The 21,261-nt window shown below is 37.9% G+C and overlaps 1 protein-coding gene across 2 annotated transcripts in view; it reads left to right on the top strand.

Annotated features, from left to right (window-relative positions):
- Positions 1–14,673, top strand: part of PCNX4 (pecanex 4) — a 40,403-nt gene extending 25,730 nt beyond the window's left edge. Inside the window, exons 7-12 of one of the 2 annotated variants that reach the window (XM_045201497.2) lie at positions 135–495; positions 3,489–3,592; positions 5,777–6,813; positions 7,143–7,329; positions 12,939–13,017; positions 13,253–14,673. In XM_045201497.2, the coding sequence (XP_045057432.2) occupies positions 135–495; positions 3,489–3,592; positions 5,777–6,813; positions 7,143–7,329; positions 12,939–13,017; positions 13,253–13,260 (1,776 nt within the window). In that variant the 3' untranslated portion in view covers positions 13,261–14,673. Of the gene's footprint in view, positions 1–134; positions 496–3,488; positions 3,593–5,776; positions 6,814–7,142; positions 7,330–12,938 lie in introns of both variants that reach the window. The other variant, XM_024567800.3, reaches the window with a different exon arrangement.
- The last annotated feature ends 6,588 nt before the right edge of the window (positions 14,674–21,261 follow it).

A 21,261-nucleotide genomic window follows, 5' to 3' on the forward strand; every position in this document is an offset into this window, starting at 1 on the left:
ATAGTTTTCCTTTTGTGACCTTGAAAATTCATGAAATGAATAGAATGAAGAGTAAGAATTAAAAATATTTTTAAGAATAAAAAAGGAAAGCAAAAGATTCTTTAACAATGAAAAATATTTTTATGTCTCTACAGGTTGGTGTGATGCGTGATCGTCTGATTCAGCTCATCTCTAAATTGCAGTTTGCTGTGGCTATACTTTTGGCATCGTGGACGGAGAAAAAACGTAGAAAATCAACCACCACTTTATGTATACTCAACATGGTTTTCTCTCCATTCGTGTTGGTCTTCATAGTTTTTTCTACACTACTCTCTTCTCCTCTACTCCCCCTCTTCACCCTTCCTTTGTTCTTGGTGGGGTTTCCCCGACCTGTTCAGAGTTGGCCAGGAGTGGCGGGCACCGCAGCCTGCCTGTGTGCAGATACAGTGTACTACTACCAGATGATTCCAGGTCTGACCACTGCGCTGCAGTCTGCGATGGCAGCTGGGAGTTTGGGTAAGTAAGTGGGTTGTGCTTAAATTATCACTAATACATTGGGTTGGCCAAAAAGTTCATTTGTTTTTTTCCGTAAGATGGCTCAAGTAGTGCTTAGTTGTCTTGAACTTCATTCAAAACAATTTTTGTTAGATTGTATTATGACAGCTGTCCTATCAGCATGCATTTTTTAAAGCCTGTAATATATAAAACTAGTGAATTTTTGCATAATAATTTTAATATTGAAGATGGAAGGAAATATGCAACATTTTTGGCATATTATGTTTTTATTATTTCCAGAAAGGTAAAAACGGAACTGGAACACACAAAAAGATTTGTGCAGTATATAGAGAAGGTTCTGTAACTGGTTGAACGTGTCAAAAGTGGTTTGCGAAGTTCTGTGCTGGAGGTTTCTCACTGGACAATGCTCCATAGTCAGGTAGACCAGTTGAAATTGATAGTGATCAAATCAAGATATTAATTGAGAACAATCAACATTATATCATGTAGATCAGCTGACATACTCAAAATATTCAAATCAATACAGTTTTTGGTGAAAATGAAAAATGTGTCTTTTATTTTATGAAAAACCATATGGACTTTTTGGCCAGCCCAATATTTAAAGTACAAAGACATGAACACACAGAAAAACAATCTTTTGAGCCAACTATTATACAGATCCTAATACTTTGATATGTAGGTACAAAGACTAAATGTGAAAGATGTGTATCTCCTGCTCCTTATTTTGAGGTAAAGTTATAAAATAAAAATACTAAGGGAGAATTTTATTATGGTGATTTGATAATTTTTAAAAAACATTTTCTTGAATAAAATCAGGTTGTAGCCTCATCATTAAAACATGAAAACTCTTACCTCGCAAAATTTTTATGTACTTACAATGAGTTCATATCAAGTAGATGCAATAGATTTAGACCCATAAAGAGTGAAAACTAGCTTTACATAATATCAGATTGAGTTGCTTAAGGATGGTTGCTCATTTATTATTAGTATATCTACAAAGTTACAGGGCATGATAACATAAAGCCTTTGGTCATTGATTGGTTACCTGCCAAAATGAAGTGGTATGTAAATTAGCAAGATTTTGATGAGAATGAACTAATTTTATGATAATTACCATTTTATGTTACTTTTATAGTTTCATGGAAATTCAACTACGTTATGCTTGTCAGGGTTGGTTTTAGATAAGGTATGAGCTGATGACAACAGTGTAGTGTCTCCTACCATAGGCCTTACCCTTTGATACCCGTTTTAGAAATATTCAATGACTTCCTAGCAAACTGCTGCCAGTCAGAGTAGCAATTTAAAATTTGAATTTGAATGAAATGTTTACTTGGGTTGAACTTTTCTATTTACCTATGATTATATTAGATATGTTAGAAAAAACTTTGTAGAACAAATTTTTTATGAATAATTATTTTCCCTTCTTACAGGAAATATTCTATACTTTTATCCAGTTCCAATTAATTTTTATTATGCAATGCTATGCCACTTTTTAAAATACTTGTAATATTAAACGCACATCTGAAATAATAAATGCCTTAGTAATAAAGTAGAAATTATGCTTTATTATCAAATCAGTTACACTCCACCAAAAAGTGTGTTATAAAGTACTTCCTAGGAAAAAAATGAGGTAACATTTCACACACATCTGATTGGCAATGATGTACAAAATCTGAAATTACCAAGTGTTGGCGTGGGTATGGAGAAAAAAAGTCCCAAACCCTGCTGGAAGGAAATGTATCTGTTTGTAAAACCACACTGAAGAGTAAACTTACAGACGGTAGTAAAGATGTGCATATCCCATTGCCTAGTGATTCCAGTTTGAGAGTCCCTGATCCATTGATTCCAATTCTAGAGGAGCTCTTACACATCTGTTTTGGGGTCCCCAAGACCATTCCTAGGTATTGATGATTTGCTAGGAGGACTCAGGATTCAGTGTATAGTGTTACTAAGATACTTTATAGCTAAAGGATGCACAGCATAATCAGCAAAGGGAAAAGTCACATGGGTAAAAGAGACTAGGTGCAAACTTCCGGGTGTCCTCCCCTGGTGTAGTCACACAGAATGTGCTTAATTCCCCAGCAGTGTGTTGTGACAGCGAGTGATAGCTTCACTACCGGGATTCTTATTTGAGACTTAATTCCTAGGTCTTTTATTGAGGCTGGTCATGAGGCACCCCTCTCTGCCTAGTACGTACCAAAATTTCAGACTCCCACAAGAAAAGCCAGTGTTCAGTATACACTGTATTGTTTGCACTGAAATACAAGTTCCAGATACCAGTCAAGCAACTTTGTAAGCAGGCTTTTCAAAGGATATCAGCTAGTTTTGCTATATTAACTCTTTCCTGCACAACACCTTGTACAAGCAAATGTGCACAAAAATAATTTCTGTGGCATTATTAAAATAGTGAAAAATTGGAAGCATCTCCAATGTTTATTAAATGGGAAATGAATATTTAAATTCAACTATGCTCATATAATGAATTCTCAATGCAGTTACAATGAATGACTGAGCTGTTTGCAGTCGACACGGGCAAATCGCAGACATGGTGTGAGAGAAAAACTAAGTTTTAAAAGTATTTTTACAGTGTAGTAGATAGCATCTTATGTAAGTTTTAATACCACAAAACATTTTTATGCATGTATATAAAAATGTCCACAATGTTTTAAATCATTAATGTGAAGTTGGCTCTTATATACAGTATTTAATACTTTTCCTAGTATTTTTTTAACATGTAGTTAGGATTTTATATGGCAGGTTCTAATTTATTGTTTTTCTGGAAACTATATTCTTGACTTTTTACGTATTTTACCTTAGAGAGATTAATTTAATGCCTTATAATATGCATTGAATAGTCATTTCTACTTTTGACATACAGAGTCGAAGGAATTGTGAATTAGTTCAAAGTATGTTATCAATTTTGAAGATTCATGTGGCAAAATAAAACAAGCTTGAATAATTACTTACTTTTCTTTTTTTCGGATTTCTTTTAGGTCTCCTCTTACCTGGTTCTCATTACTTGGGCCGTTTTCAGGATCGTTTAATATGGATAATGATTCTAGAACATGGCTGTACTTACTGCTATGTTAACATTAAGGTCAATGCGCATTTGAAACCTCTCTAGTCCAGGGCTGGGCAAAAGTAGATTTGCAGTTGTAATACAAATAAGTAATACAATAATTAATACAAATAATTTAAGAATAAACTCTGTGTTTTGTGTATTCACAATTGTAAATGTACTTTTGCCAACCACTGTATTTTTATAATACGTGTGTAAAATTTTACCTGTTGTGTATACATCAACCCTTTAATAATTCAATGTGAAAGAGTATCTTTTAGTTATTTAACCTGTGAAAATACCTGAGGGTTTTAAAGTATATTTCAGTATACACGTATCAGTAGACAGACTAGTATTGATTGTGTGAACAGAGCACAGTAACAAAATACACATTCCCAATTTTCATCCAGTCCTGCTTTTTTATCCCTGTCTAGTTGAGCATCTCAAAATATGACTCAGTAAAATTTTTTCACACCTATACCATATATTTTTCTCAATTTAATAAAAACCTTTTTATCCCACTGCTCCTACCTGGTACACCATGTTTTTTCCTCCTTCCTTTTAGAATAAAATGACTTATTAGAGTTGCTTATGGAACCTAATAAAGTAGGTCCTTTTACTGACCTTCTGTACTCCATGACATATGTGGTATAAAGACATACCTTTTGGTGGCAGTCTCTTTTTCTTTTTCAATGTTTTTGGACATGAGCTTGCTTAGCTATATACCATCTACTAACTTTTTTTTAAAGATTTTATTTATTTATTTTTAGAGAGAGAGGAAGGGAGGGAGAAAGACAGGGAGAGAAACAGCAATATATGGTTGCCTTCCCCACACCCCATACTGGGAACCTGGCCCACAACCCAGGCATGTGACTGGACTGGGAATCGAACCTGTGACTTTTTGGTTTGTAAGCCAGCACTCGATCCACTGAGCCACACTAGGCAGGGCCACTAACATTTATATAACACTTTAAAGTTTACAAAGTACTTCCATTAATTACTTTAATCTTCGCAGCCCTATGTGCTAGGATTATTTTTCTTTGAAAGAGAAGGAAAAGGAATCTCAGAGAGGTTAGGCAACCTACTCAAGATCACGTCCTAGCATCTGGTAGTCCAAAATTTAAGAACGGGTTCTGATGCCACATCTCATGTTTTCTTCCTGGATCATATAAATTATGACACAGTTACCTTTTATTAAAGGCACTGATAGTTTTGTAAAAATGTATAAATAAATAAACAGCAATAATAATAGTAAGCGAGGATCTGATACATCTTCTTCATTTGATTCCTTTTGGGGCAGAATCAAAATGTGTTTAAATTTTGCATAAGAATGGATTCAGGCCCTGGCCCGGTAGCTCAGTTGGTTAGAGCATTGTTCTGATACACAAGGTTGCGGATTGATCCCCAGACAGGACACATACAAGAATCAACCAATAAATGCATAAATAAGTGGAAGCAGAAATCAATGTTTCCTTTTCTCTCTCTTCCCCTCTTTCTCCTCCCTTCCTCTCTCTCTAAAATCAATTTTTAAAAGGTTCTAAAAAATGTATCATAATATTTATTCTTTCAACATATATTTGTTGCATACCTACTGTATGCCATATACTAGTTTAGGCACTGCATATATAATAGTAACCAAATGAGAGCTGCTTTATGAAGTGTACATTGTAGTTGGATGAGACAGACAATAATCAAATACATAAATCTGTCTTATTATTACTGTTATAATGAAACATTGGAACATGAGAATGGTTAAATAAATTATGGCATATCCACACAATAGAATAAAGCTCTCATATAAAGTAGGATGGATGGAAAGGATACAAAACTACTGTGCATATTGTGTAATTCTAATTTTACTTTTTTCCCCTCCAAAAATTACTATAATTTAAAATTTTTTTTCAGTAAGTGTGGTTCAAACTTGACTACAGATACAGTTTTTTTTAATTATGGTCATATTCAATAAAATTGTTTTGTTGATTTCTAGTGGAATTTCTATAATTTATTTTGAAATAGTGGGATTATTTTTATCTCTATTCAACAGCAGATGTCTTAAGTACTGTTAAGTTTGAGTTAAGTTGTAGCTCTTGAGTTAAGGAAAATTTTCTTTTTTTTTTGTATTTTTATTTTGAGAAACAAGTTCATGGGCATTTATAGTACTAGTTGCTTTTCTCTGTGTTATTATAAGTGATCATAAGTTTGAGTACTTTTTAATTTCCTCAGGGGTTAGAATTGCAAGAGACATCATGTCATACTGCTGAAGCTCGAAGAGTTGATGAAGTTTTTGAGGGTGCCTTTGAACAAGAAGAAAATGCAAAAATATGTTCCGTTAATGGACACCTTGGAAATGTCTTGACTCCCTGTACCGTTTTGCCTGTGAAACTCTATTCTGATGCCAGGAATGTCCTCTCTGGCATAATAGATTCTCATGATAACTTAATTGAATTTAAAGGTGACCTTGTTAAAGTACTTGTGTGGATACTCATTCATTACTGCTCTAGAAGGTCCAGCGTGCAGGAACTTGTTCATAAAACTGAAAATAAAGAGAAAGCATCTCTAATAATCCTGCCCACTTTGAATACTTCACCACAAACCAAATCCTCAGAAGACACAGTTAGTTTAAATTCAGAAACTTTAGATGACTGGTCTGATGATGTTTTGGGTGATGAGCCAACTACCAAACAAGGAAATGAAGAAAACGATCAATTAAAAGTTTTGCAAAGTATAAATTTACCTCTTCCAGGATCAGTAGAATCACAGGTGGTTGGTGATCATTCCATAGGCAAAGTTCCTGAAAACAGTCTTTACAAAGCAGTTATATTGGGATACCCTGCCATGGACAAAGGAAAACAAGAAGACGTGGCGTATATTCCGCTCATGGAGTTCGGTTGTTCTCATTCTCACCTGTTAAGCTTACCTGAAGAGTGGACATCTGACTGTTTGCCTAATTCCAAAATGAGGGAGATGAGCTTATTGTTTCCAGAAGACTGGTACCAGTTTGTGTTAAGGCAGGTGGAATGTTTTCCTTCAGAAGAAAATGTCCCAGATGTACTGGAAGAAATTGCAAACGACAGAGTTTTAAAAGACTATTATGTTCATGCAGTAATGACTTGTTATTTTAGTTTGCTTGGAGTATACAATATGGATCCTACTCCTGGTCATATATTGAGAGTTTACAGTGGTGTTTTGCCTTGGTCTGTTGCCTTTGATTGGCTGACCGAAAAGCCAGAACTGTTCCAGCTAGCACTGAAAGCTTTCAGGTAATTCATTTTGATTCTATACAAGTTGTAACTCTGGCAGGAAACACTAGGAGATACACCATCATTTCTAATTTTGAAAAGTAATCACTTTCTTAAAAATGAAAAAATTTCCTAGTATGTATTGTGATAATCAGGAATACACTTTAGTTTATATTTTGTTTTCTTTGTGTGGGGAACTTATTTTTCATTTGGATTTCTTAACTCTATCATTTCACCCTTTTAATATGAAATATGTATCACTTCAGTTTAAAGTCTTCAAAATATTGAACAAAATCTTCATTTATAAAGTTGATAAAAATTCTAAAATTCTTTGTTTCTCCATCTTTTAGGTATACTCTGAAACTAATGATTGATAAAGCAAGTTTAGGTCCAATAGAAGATTTTAAAGAGCTAACCAACTACCTTGAAGAATATGAAAGTGACTGGTACATTGGTTCGGTATCTGATGACAAGTGGAAAGAAGCAGTTTTACAAGAAAAACCATACTTGTTTTCTCTAGGGTATGATCCAAATATGGTAAGATTAAAACTGAGTTTTTGTATATTACTTCCAAGAGCAGAAATTGGTTATAAAGTATTTGAACTAGGTGATAGAAATATGACATTCTAATATTAATTACAGTTTTAAGACATTTGTAATCATGACTTTATGGCCAACTCACTTCAATGCTAAAATGACTGAATATTTACTCTTACAAACTTAATAGGAGCCAATTAAAAATGTTGTATAGTTATTGTATAGTAACTGACCTATAGGATAGTCAAGTAAATGTGATTTACTGTAGCATGTTTGACTAAAAGGATTGTATGTCTGTGCTGAATTCAAGTGTATGAATTATCACTTTGGATTTGACTCCAGGAGAAAACTTAATTTGTAGTGGCAAAGTATTTCTTTTGCTGATAATTATACTTTATTTGAAGCATGTCTGACCCATGAAAATTAAGAGAGAAAATTAAGAAATTCACTCCAAATAGTCGATAACTTTAGAATATAGTACTGGTTCTCATTGCATTTAAAATGTCATTGAGTGGGCACAGTATGGAAAACTCAATGTTACAAGCTTATTATGGGTTCCATGTCTGGCATTAGAGCCTAAGAAGCTCTGCAGATGTGCTCCCAAGTGAAAATAATGAAAATCATTATTAAAAACAATCATTTAAAGTCTTAGAAATTATTCTAAGAGCATACAGCAAATGAAGAAATATTTATTCAAGAAAATCAACTAAAACCCAGTAAGTACAGTAAGAGACTGCAGTATTTGCACCAAGACCTGTTTCCCCCAGCTCAGTAAGATAGAAACATTCATCCAGCCTGCATGGCCAAGAACACGGAGCTCCCTCTCCCCGCAGCTGCCAGTCAGAGGACTTTTCCTGAGAGAGGCAGGACTTTACCTTTCTCATCTTACTCTCAGCAACCTGTTGTAAAGGCTAGCTTCTGAGCATGTGTAGTCAAGAGGTAAGAACTCCTTTCCAGACAGTCCGACTCATTGGGTAGAGACTTTAACCTGGACATGGTGTCACTGAGAATACTAGAGTCCTAATTACCCTTGCATACCTGTGCAGTGGAGGTTCCCAACTGGGAGAGACAGGATGAGAAGTCCCAAGGTTACTGCTCCTCCTCTACGAAGCACTTATCTCCTAAAGCTGAGGTATCACTCAGAGAGAAGCACATCATTATCTCACCTTCAGATTCAGAGCTCTGGCTCAGAAGGTTTGCCCAGTCAGAGAAGCAAACCATTAAAACAAACACAAACAAAACGAATCTCTTTCCAAAAGAACCAACGTTAGTTGCAAAACAGTGTGGACACATTGAAGCCCAAGATTCTCTCAAAAACTATGGATGTTGTAGTGAACAGTAATTAAGAGGCAGTTGGTAAATTCAATAAAGATTAAGCCTAAACTGTAGGCTAGATAGATTGAGAGAACCCAGAAAGAAACAATAGAGAAGAGCCCCCACTCCTGGGGTCACAACAAATCTCATTCATCCCCAAAGCTATTCTTTCAAAGGATCCCAAATTGAATTGGATCAGTCTGTGGAGCCCCAGATTATTGTTGAAAATGTAGATCAATCAAGGGTGTTGAACACCTGGGTGTGAGTGCTTAACAGAGAGAGAGCCCTGCCAGAACCACTGTTATCCCATTGTAACTGTGGGCCTTCACAAGGCTGCACTCCCAAAGGAGCAACATCAAAGACTTCACACCTGGCAGGGAGGTAGGGATTAATTTCACTGAAGTCATCCAAAAATTCACTAAACGAATAAGCAAATAATAAGTCTTAATCGAGAGGGAGGAGAGGATCAGTACCCAGAATTGTTACAGTGTTAACTAAAATGTCCAGTTTTTAACAAAAATTATGAGATGTGGAAAAAAAAAACCCAGGAAAGTCTGACCCATACACCAGGGGAAAAAACCAGACATCAGAAATTGCCAGTGTGGTTCAGTTGGCTGGAGTGTCCTCTTGTAACCGAAAGTTTGCTGGTTTGATTCCTGGTCAGGGCACATACTTAGGTTGTGTGTTCAATCCCCAGTTCAAGTGCATACAGTCCCCAGTCTGGGAGTCATCAGAGAAATGCAAATCAAAACCACAGTGAAATATCACTTCATGCACACCAGGATGGCTAAAATCAAAAAGTCAGATAGTAAGTGTTGCCAAAGATACGGAGAAATTGAAACTCTAATACAGTGCTGGCAGAAATGTAAAATGCTGCAATCACCTTTAAAACACCCTGACAGTTTCTTAAATGATTAAATACAGAATTACCTCTGACCCAGTTATACTACTCCTAGGTCTATGAAGGGGGACCCTAAAAAACTGGAATTTATTTATAAAAAATTGTATTCTTACATGTTAGAACTTAAGTCACCTTCAAAGTACTCTCCATTTGATGCAATATGCCTATCAAGACGTTTTTTCCACTGCTCAAAACAGTTTTTGAATTCATCGATTTTGATGCCTTTTAGCACTTCTGCCATTTTTTGTTTCACCTCTTCCACGTTGGTAAAACATTTCCCTTGAGGACATTTTTCATCCAAAGAAACAAAACAAAGTCACTCGAGGTGAGATCAGGTGAATAGGGAGGATGGGGCATGGGGGATCATGCCATTTTGAGTCAAAAACTGCTGAACACTCAGCGCAGTGTAGGCAGGAGCGCTCATAAATCACCCATCATGAAATGGGCAAGCACATTGAAAGAGTCTTCAGAGAAAATTCACTGAAGCCAAACAGCCTCTCACAACTATGCCGGTTGGTACACTGGTACAGATGGATTTCTAGAACCCTCATCTAGCAGGGGAGGCCTGTACTATAAGGGGCCTGCCCTCCAAAAGATAATTCCAGTTTTTTGGGGGGTCCTCCTTCATATAACCAAGAGAAACAAAAACATCAATACAAATAAAAATATGTACATGGATGTCGATAGCAGTGTTATTCATAATTGCCAAAAGGTGGAAATAACCCAACTGTTCATCAGCTTCAATTCAATCATCAAATTGTGGTATTTCAAATTTGGACTATTATTTGACTATAAAAAAACTAATGAAGTGCTCTTACATGCTCAACATGAATGAACCTTGAAAACATGCTAAGTTACAGATGCCAGTCATAAAAGAGCACATATATGTGATTCCATTCATATGAAATTTTCAGAATAGGCAAACCTCTGGATTACAAAGTACGTTATTGGTTGCTTAGGCCTGGGGGAATGAAGAGATAGGAGGGTAATAGCTAAAGAATACAAGGTTTCTTTTTGAGGTCATGAAAATGTTCTAAAATTGGCTGGTGATAGTTGCACATACCTGAATAAACCATTAAGTAAATTCTATGGGCTGTAAATTATATCTTAGTGAAGCTGTTTTTGAAAAGAGTCCATTGTATGATTGTTCACTGACTAGTATATATGACTTATGCATTGCTGAGGCCAGGTGGGATGAAGGAATAGAGAAAGAAAGAGAAGGAGGACTTCCAGCTAAGATGGAGGTGTAGGTAGACACACTGTGCCTCCTTGCACAACCAAAAGAAGGACAATGACAAATTTAAAAACAAAAACAACCAGAACTGACAGAAAATTGAACTGTATGGAAGTCTGACAACCAAGGAAATAAAGAAGACACATTCATCCAGACCAGTAGGAGGGGTGGAGACGGGCATCCAGGTGGAGAGGACTTGCGGCCTGGGCGGTGCCTGGAGGACGGAGGGGCGGGGGGTGGGCAAGGCGGCGGTTGGAGGACCCCACGAGGCGGCAGATTGCAGACTGGGTGGTTCCACATTCGCGTGCAGATAAACCAGGAGGCACAACTGGGGAGTGAGACAGACCTCGCAACCTAGGGCTCCAGCACAGGGAAATAAAGCCTCAAAGCCTCTGATTGAAAACACCTGTGGGGGTTGAGGCGGCAACGGGAGAAACTCCCAGCCTCACAGGAGAGGTCGTTGGAGAGACCCACAGGGGCCTAGAACATACACAAACCCACTCACCGGGAATCAGCACCAGAAGGGTCCAACTTGATTGTGCATAGTTGGGGGAGTGACTGAAAGCCGGAAGAGAGCGGAGCAAGCACCTTTGTTCCCTCTCAGACCCCTCCCTCACGTACAGCGTCACAGCGCATCCACGTGGGTTGCCCCGCCCTGGTGAACACCTACGGCTCTGCCCCTTACTACATAACAAGCACACCGATGCAAAAAAAAACGGCCCAAATGAAAGAACGGATCAAGGCTCCAGAAAAAATAACAACTAAGCAACGAAGAGATAGCCAACGTATCAGATGCACAGTTCAAAACACTGGTAATCATGATGCTCACAGAATTGGTTTCATATGGTCACAAATTAGAGGGAAAAATGAAGGCTATGCTGAGTGAAATAAAGGAAAATGTACAAGGAACCAACACTGATGGGAAGGAGACTGGGACTCAAATCAGTGGTATAGACCAGAAGGAAGAAACAAACATTCAACCAGAACAGAATGAAGAAACAAGAATTTAAAAAACTGAGAGGATTAGGAACCTCCGGGACATCTTTAAACGCTCCAACATCTGAATCATAGGGGTGCCAGAAGGAGGAGAAGAAGTTGAAAACTTACTTGAACAAATAATGAAGGAGAACTTCCCCAATCTGGCAAAGGAAATAGAAGTCCAGGAAGCTCAGGGAGTCCCAAAGAAGATGGACCCAAGGAGGAACACACCAAGGCACATCATAATTACATTATCCAAGATTAAAGATAAGGAGAGAATCTTAAAAGCAGCAAGAGAAAAGGAGACAGTTACCTACAAAGGACTTCCCCTGAGACTGTCAGCTGATTTCTCCAAAGAGACCTTACAGACAAGAAGGGGCTGGCAAGAAGTGTTCCAAGTCATGAAAGGCAAGGACCTACATCCAAGATTACTCTACCCAGCAAAGCTATCATTTAGAATGGAAGGGCAGATAAAGTGCTTCCCAGATAAGGTCAAATTAAATGAGTTCATCATCACCAAGCCCTTATTATATAAAATGTTAAAGGGACTTATCTAAGAAAAAGAAGATCAAAAATATGAACAGTAAAAATGACAGCAAACTCACAGTTATTAACAACCACAGTAAAACAAAAACAAAAGCAAACTAAGCAAACAACTAGAACAGGAACAGAACCACAGAAATGGAGATCACATGGAGGTTTATCAGCAGGGGAGTGGGAGGGGAGAGAGGGGGAAAAGGTACAGAGAATAAGAAGCATAAATGGTAGGTAGAAAGTAGACAGGGGGAGGGTAAGAATAGTGTAGGAAATGTAGAAGCCAAAGAACTTACATGTACAACCCATGGACATGAACTAAAGGGGGGGGAATGCAGGTGAGAGGGGGTGTGCAGGGCAGAGGAGAATAAATGGGGGAAAATGGAACAACTGTAATAGCATAATCAATAAAGTATATTTTTAAAAAAGAAAGAGAAGCAGGGAGATTTTGCTGTTCTGGTCATTGAGTGAAATGGCTGTCAGATGACTTAATTCTGAAGACAAGCAACTTGTGTATACATTTTAACACATCATTTTCTGTTTAAGTTTGCCTCAATACAATGGAATGTTTTCTAAGTTTACAAGTAAAATATAAAGGCCTTACCATAACCTTGATTTTTTTCTGTTCCACCCCTTTCATACTTAAAGGGAGTTTACACTGGGAGAGTACTTACCCTTCAAGAATTATTGATCCACATTGGGAAGTTAAATGCCGAAGCTGTCAGAGGTCAGTGGGCCAATCTTTCATGGGAATTGCTTTATGCCACAAACGATGACGAGGAACGCTATAGTATACAAGCTCATCCACTACTTTTAAGAAACCTTACAGTACAAGCAGCGGATCCTCCCCTGGGATACCCAGTTTATTCTTCAAAACCTCTCCATATACAATTGTATTAGAGCTCATTTTCACCTGTGCGTGTGTTGTCATCAAATGAGATGTCGTTATCTTTCCTTTCTAGAAGAGTAAGGATGATTTCTCAGACTTCACTGACTTCTCTCTCTGCCCACAAGTCAGACTCCTGGGGAAAAGCTAAGCTCTACAAAGTTGACTCTCTCAGCTATCTTAATGACCTAAAAGAAAAAACTGTTTGTCTTACATAAAAGTTAAAACTACTGGCCAATTTTTCTGCCCTGTGGATTATGGTACGCTTTGTTAAATATAAAACAGTGTAAAATTAGATAATGAACTGTTTAATGCTTTCTTAAATGTGTGATAGATGGCTTACCTTATAAAGTCAACAACTATGTAATTTTTACATACTTAAAAGATAGACGCATTACTGTTTTTAAGTAATGATAACAGATGTTATGAAAGGTTATATAAAGTATATGTATTTATTTATTTGAAATACAATTAAACTTTATAGTGCTTTCATACTTTGTGCCATTTTATTTTAATATTTAGCATGGTCTGAATGTTTTTATATAATTACCTTCTTTTCATATACTTCAATTCAGAAACCTTCAAAATTTTTAATAAAATCTTTTCCAATGAAACCTTTTATTCCAAGTATCTTTTTTATATCTGTGAAGGAAAGGGATTTATCCCGTTCATCATTTAACACTCACAGGATTAGCACTGGTAGGGCATTCTGGGTATTGATTCCTAGGGGCCATTCTGTAGACCTGGCTTCGTATGCGTTTCTTTTCAACTGAATATACTCCTGAAGATGCCCCACATTACTACCAGCTACTAATGTCTTAAGGTATTGAACTAAAGACAGAAAGAGATCTTGGGAGAAAATTTTTCATGTCATCAGGATTTTATTTTCCTTCTCCAGATGCTTACAGACTTTTTACAGGTACTTACAATGAGGATAAACAGTGAATCTGCATCACTTGAGACATTAATTTCCTCTACCCATTACTTTATTTTCAACTAAATCTGTAATAGCCTCCTAAGTTGGTAATACAGTAATATATTCTTTTTATAAATGTTTGAAATAATTTGAAATGTAATGATTAGGGTATTATTACTACTATTCCATTTATTTAGTATGTGGAACAATTTGATCCGGCAATGTTAAAGGATAACTTTTGGACTAATTTTTAACTAATGAATTCATGAGGTTGTATCTTAGCCAATTTTGGAGAAGCAATATAATTATATGGAAGACAGGGCTTGATGTTACATGTGAATTCAGATTTCAGGTTTATGATTTACATAATTGAGATTTACTAGCTGGACAATTTTATGTATTCTTTTGTCACCTGTGAAAGTTTTCTTATTAAAAACACTCTAATTACCAGTTTTAATGACTGTATAACATTGATAGGTTTAGCAGTCTCCCAAATAATGGACATTTTAAGCTGTCTTAAGATTTTCATTGTTATCATAACGATATGCCATGCTTTCCCTTTACCTTGCCTGCTCCTCAAACTGCTCCATGTCCTTCTCATTCATGGCCAGGTTTCCTCATCTTTCCCTTGTCAAACTGTAACTGAGCAGACCGGGGCTCCACCACGTGTCGCCTTAACACATGACCCAACAATTAGTGTTGAAAGAAACAGGTTTTATTAACAGCTTTCCAAACTCTGAGGGGGCTGAGGCACTCCTGCTCAGAGCCCTGCTCTCCCATGAGACCCAGCACTTCCCTGGCTCCCCACCAGGCTGTAAGCAAAAGCATGACCAGAAGTTCCCCATATCCTTATCCGTTCTTAAGCCAGTGCACAAACATGTCTCCATCCGTTTTGTGGGTTTCAGAGTCACTATCCTCTCACAGCAACTCTCCTTCAGGATCTGGGGTACCATCTTCTCACCCTCCATGTAGTGGTTCAGGGAAACATGTGCCCATGACACTGGATCATGGTAGAGTCCAAGGAGGCACATGTCCCAAGAGTGGCTTCTCGGTATGTCCTTCAGAGAAGCAGAAGTAGCTCAGCATTCCCAGTCACAATTCAGCTCCAAGCATCTCCCACAAATACGTGCTTGTTCAGTCAGGTCCCTGCGCGGCTCCATCAGCTCTGCCACCATCTTCAGGCAGGCTTCCCCTCGGTTCTTCTCTTTCTTACTCCAAGCTGTGGAGCTTGCTCTTCCTCCAGTCCTTGTGGCATCTCACACACCAGGCCTCATAGTGGGCCAGACCCCTGCTCTCTCAGCCTGCTCTTATTACAAATGCTTGGCACAGAACTTCTATGTGACCTCGTTTCTGGCCCCTCCTATGATGTGCCACTTTTGCCAGTTCCCCGGTATTTTCCACCTCCTTTCGCCTACCATCTTTAGTCATGGCAAGAGTTCCCTGTGTTGCACAGACATCCGAGGTGGGCATCCACCTTCCCTGGTTATGTCACAAGTCACTATACGCTCTTACCGTTTAAGAAACGTACCACAATTAATTGCCATTGTTATTCAAAGTATCTTAAATGTATCACCCACTTCTGCCGTGCCCCAACTGAAAGGTGGTAGGGGGTTTTCTCCTATTTTAGGGGACCCTCACTGCACCCCATTACAAAACCATTTCAGTCTGGATTCCATTTCTACTATTTCCCCAAAGAAAGTTTTAATTAAGATCACTATTTACCTTCAAATTGTCAAGTCAACTTGTCACTTCCACATTCTCATCTTACTTGCCCTCTAAGTATCATTTCACACATTTGAGCGTTCCTTGAATCACATTTATTTTTTCTTTTTGGGCCCCCCCACACCACATTATATTCATTTTCTTCCTATTTCCCTGACTACTCAATTTCTTTTGCTGCTTTCCTTTTTCTAGCAGACCTCTAAATTTTGGAACGTCTCACCAATTGGTTCCAGGCCCCCTCTTCTTAATCTGTATTCACCATAAACCAGGGGTGTCAAACTCATTTTCACCAGGGGCCACATCAGCCTTGTGGTTGCCTTCAAAGGGGCAAAATAATTTTAGGAGTGTATAAATGTAACTGCTCCTTAACTGTCAAGGAGTTGAAATTATATTCGGCCCTTTGAAGGCAACCATGAGGCTGATGTGACCCCCGGTGAAAATGAGTTTGACATTCCTGCCATAAACAGTATAATCCCCTGTAGATTTACAGTTGTGAGTATGCAAAACAGAGTTTATTCTTGTGTTGTTATTGTAAACAACTGCAAAATACTTTTGCCCCATTCTGTATATACCTACCTCAACCTCTCTCCTTAGCACTGATCGCATATAAGTAACTTGTTTTCCCATCTGATGTATTCAAAAGTGACCGTATTGAATTTCTCTAAAAACCTGCTTTTCTGACTTCTATTTTAGTAGTGCATATGTAATTCACAGCAATGATCTCACAAAGAACAACTAGCAAAACTGGGCAAAATAACATTTTTAAATCTACTTAAAGGTATCAGAGAACCAAGATGATGATGAAGAATTCCATCAACAAGATCCAAAGAAGAATAAAATTTAGAGACCTGAGCTCAGCATTTGGGCTGCTTTTTTCCTGGGAGCATTTGCAGTTCAGGAGGAGGTGGCTGAGAGCCTGAGAAGCTAAACAATTTCATAGCCTTGTTGCAGAGTTAGAGGGATAAAAATTGGAGTCCACGGCTCTTCTACGAAGGAGGGAGGGACTTTAGTAACTGACCACACTTTGGATTAGGACCTCAAGGACTACATCCTAATTTTAAGGGGGAACAAAAAATAGATGCTATTTGAATCTTTGCAACCCCTAAAACTGGATTAAGGTGACCCTGGATTCCTAGCAAAGCTAGGTACTACCCAGAGCAAATGTAAATGTTCTCTGGACTGACCTTTCAAATTACTTTTTATAATTTTTCATATTTAATATGGACAATCTAAAGCACCTGAGGAAGTAAGACAACATGATCAAAACCCAAGAGAAATGATAGACAATATGGACAAACCCACAGGGCATCCAGACAATGAGTTTTTAAACACAGACTTGGTAATTATTATGTTTGGTACAAAGATATAATACACAAGACTCAAAGTTTCTGCAGAAAATTAGAAATGATACAGAAGAATTGACAAGTCCCAAACTGAAAAATACATTAATCAAGTTTAAGAACTCAGTGAATGTATTTGACAGAAATTGGACACACCCAAAGTACAAATTAGTGAAGTAGAAGTTAGGTCAGAAGTAAATATTGGCTTCGCCAAAAAGTTTGTTTTGTTTTTTCCAAACAATGGCTCTAGTAGTGCTTAGTTGTCTTTGAGTTCATTCAAAACAATTTTGTTAGATTGCATTGTGACAACTGTCATACCAGCGTGCATTTTTAAACATCATAATTGGTGAATTTTTGTGCAGCCATTTTAACATTGAAGATGAAAGATATATGCAACATTTTGGGCATACTATGCTTTACTGTTTCAAGAAAGGTAAAAACGCAACTGAAACGCAAAAAACAATTTGTGCAATTTATGGAGAATGTGCTGTGACTAATTGAACGTGTCTTAAGTGGTTTGCGAAGTTTCTTGGTACTATTGACATTTTGGCCCAATAATTCTTTGCTGTGGGACTGTCTTATGCACTGGAAGATGTTTAGCGGCACCTTCTGGCCTCTCCCCACTAGAAGCCAATAGCAAGTAATAGCCGACACACGCAAAATATCTAAATCAATAAAGTTATTGGTAAAAATGGAAAATGTGTCTTTTATGGAAAAAATTAAATGGACTTTTCGGCCAACCCAATATCTGATATGAAAAATGACACAAAAGAATGGAAAATGCAATGAGAGGATTACGAGACATAGGGTTACCGTGAGATTTGACATACAAGTCATTGGAATTCCAGGAGAGGAGAATCTAGCTAGCGCAACATTTTAGGAGATTATGACTTGAGAACATATCATATTGTTAAGAGCCATCAATCCCTGCAAGACCAAAGCACGATAAATAAAACCACACCCTAGCACATCCTAAGAAAAAAATACATAAAATGGAAATCATAAAAGCAGCCAGAAGGACGTAACAGACATTACTATCATAGGAGCAGCAATATTAGCAAACTGACAACTCACTTCTGAATGGAAAATGTGGAAACTAGAAATCAGTGGAATATCTTAAATTTGTTAAAAGACAGTAACTGCAAACAGACTCTATACTCAGCCTTTCACCAAAAACAACTCTTTTAGGATGAAGGGAAAGCCACTTTGAAACACAGAATGTTCAACAGCAGATTCTCATAAAAGGAAACAAATATATTTTCGGAGAGAAGGAAAATGATCCTGAAGCAGCTCAGGGGTACAGGAAGGCATGAACAGTAATAAAAAAGATAAATATATGGTTAGTCCTATATTAGTGATGATATAAAATAGTTTTGGAGGTTAAAATAAATGTCAAAATACATGACAATAGCAGTATATAAGTTGGTGCAGGAATTAACAGAGTTAAAGAGTTCTAGATCCTTGTATTATCCAGAAAGAATTTTAAAGTACCAGGTAATTAAATTAGATTTTGCTGTATCACCTATAGGATAACCACTAAAAAATAGAAAAAGAAAGTATGTCACTACTAAGCTGAGGAGGAAAGTGTAATAAGGCAAAAGAGAAAATTTATCAAATTGTACACTTAAAATATAAGATCTGTCCAGAAGAAGTCCAGCCATTGTTAATGTAACGGTTTGTGTGACATCGATGTAACCTGGCAGCCAAGGAGAGTGGACTGGAATGCACATGCGTGAACAATGATGACTTCACTGTACTAGTCAGTGGGGGCAGTAGACTACATTGAGTGAGCATGTGCACTGTGTGGTCATTGCATTCAAAATCACTGAGCAAGTAGAGCAACAAATCTGCATCAAATTTTGCGTAAAGCTTGAACGTTCTCTATTTCAATGATTCCAAAGGCCACAGCTATTGGTAACTGTGATTGGCGGTTTCATCATGCCATCACTTCTCATGCAGTTTTTTGGCAAAACATCAAATCACCCAGGTGACTCAGCCCCCCTACAGTCCAGATTTGGTACCCTGCAACTTCTGGCTTTTTCCCAAACTAAAATCACCTTTGAAAGAAGAGATTTCACACTGTCAATGAGATTCAAGATAATACAACAGAGTAGCTGATGGCGATTGGGAAACTGGGTGAGGTCCCAAGGTGCCTGCTTTGAAGGGGACTGAAAGGTCAGTTGTCCATGTACAATGTTTCTGGTATCTTCTTCAATAAATATCTTTATTTTTCATATTACATGGCTGGATACCTTCTGGACAGCTTCGTACATGCAATTTATTGTACATCAATTATACTTCAGTAAAGGTGTTAAAAATAATAGGATATTTACTAAATCTGCCTGTCAATAATTGACTATAACTAAGATCTCATGTGATTTTATTTGTGCACCCAGTACTTGAGCAGACAAACCCTAAAGCCATAGCTTCTCCTGGTGACTTTTCTACCAACTCACCAGCCATCCTCTTGTATAACCCCATTTATGCCTCACTTGCGGCACTGGTAGAAAGGAACACACCATTTCCTTCCTATTTCAAAGGGCCATTGGAGATAATAATCAGGAAATGAGATGTCAGTGCAAAATAATACTTTTCTTAAAGTCAATATGTGAACACTTTGTTTCACATTTCTTGACTATCTTTGAGAAAATGAACTTTGACAAAAATCTACCTTTCCATCTTGGGCTGCTGGCAAAATAGCCTGAGAATGACAGAAGGCTTATACAGATATTATTAATTACATGCTATAAAAAACACTATACAGATGAATTTCTAAAAAATCATTTAAAATTATACCTTTGCTACCATTCTTTGGCTGGTGTAATTAAGCAAACTGAATTCATTTTTCCTTTATCCTCATACCATGCTAATTTCAGTCTCTCTGAGTTTTCATCCATGACATGCTGGAAGCAAAGAATGCCTGGCTGACCTGGCTGGTGTAGCTCAGTTGAAGTGTCATCCAGTAACCGAAGGGTTGCGGGTCCGATTCCTGGTCAGGGCACATGCCTAGGTTGCAGGTTCCAATCCCTGGTCTAGGCTTGTAGGATCCACGCACAATCCCCAGCCTGGGTGTGTATGGTAGGCAACCAGTCAATGCGTCTCTCTCACATCGATGTTTCTCCCCCTCCCTCCCTTCCTTCCCCTCTCTCTAAAAAAGCAATGAAAATAATGTCCTCAGCTGAGGATTTAAAAAAAAAAGAATGCCTAGCCTACATACTCTCAACAAACCCTAAACACTGGCAAGCACAATGCCGACCCCTGTAGATTCAATGACAAGTAAAACAAAATTGACCTGGACCCCGACCTCCTGAAGCCTCTCTTAAAGTGTATCCTTTCAAGGCTCAGTTCAAGTCACACCTTCTCTACCAAGAGCTTCCACAGTGCCACGCCCAGTGTGACTCAGTTGGTTGGGCAGCTTCCCACAAGTGGAAAGGTTGTGGGTTCAATTACCAGTCAGGGCACATGCCTAGGTTGTGGGTTCGATCCCTAGTCTGGGTGTGTACAAAAGGCAGCCAATCAATGTTTCTCTCACGACGATGTTTCCCTTTCTCCCTACGGCCCTCTCTAAAAAAAAAAAATTTTTAAACAAGGAGCTTCAACACTAACCTATCTGCAAATCTCACCCTTTTCTAAACTTGCACTTAGTCTAAACCATGCCACATGATGTTACTTTGTAGCATTCTAGAATTGTTCCAACAATCCGTCTTTTTGTTTTTACCCCAGGCACAGTGTTGATTAATCAGTTTTCACCACTGGTTGTACAGGAGCCCTCTCTTACTACAGTTTATTCCCATACTACACCCCCATTTTTCTCCCCTGAGCAACCATTATAATACATCTAAATGTTTCTCTCTTCGCTGTGTTCTTACAAAATGAGCACTACCTTCTATGCACATAAATTTCAGTATTAGCACAGTTGTTACAGTTCTTGCATTTTACTCACTCATCACCAAGCTTCTAAGACACATCCATGTCGCTGTGTGTGCATTTACCCCATTGCTTTTACTTGCTGTGCCCCGTGGTGCACCTTCACCACCTCATCTTTCTCCTTTTCCCCAGGAGAGCTGCAAGGGTGGCCTCCAACTTCCTCAACAACTATTCTACAGT

Source organism: Desmodus rotundus, chromosome 7 (assembly GCF_022682495.2).
Source record: "Desmodus rotundus isolate HL8 chromosome 7, HLdesRot8A.1, whole genome shotgun sequence".
In the NCBI taxonomy this organism is placed as follows: Eukaryota; Metazoa; Chordata; class Mammalia; order Chiroptera; family Phyllostomidae; genus Desmodus; species Desmodus rotundus.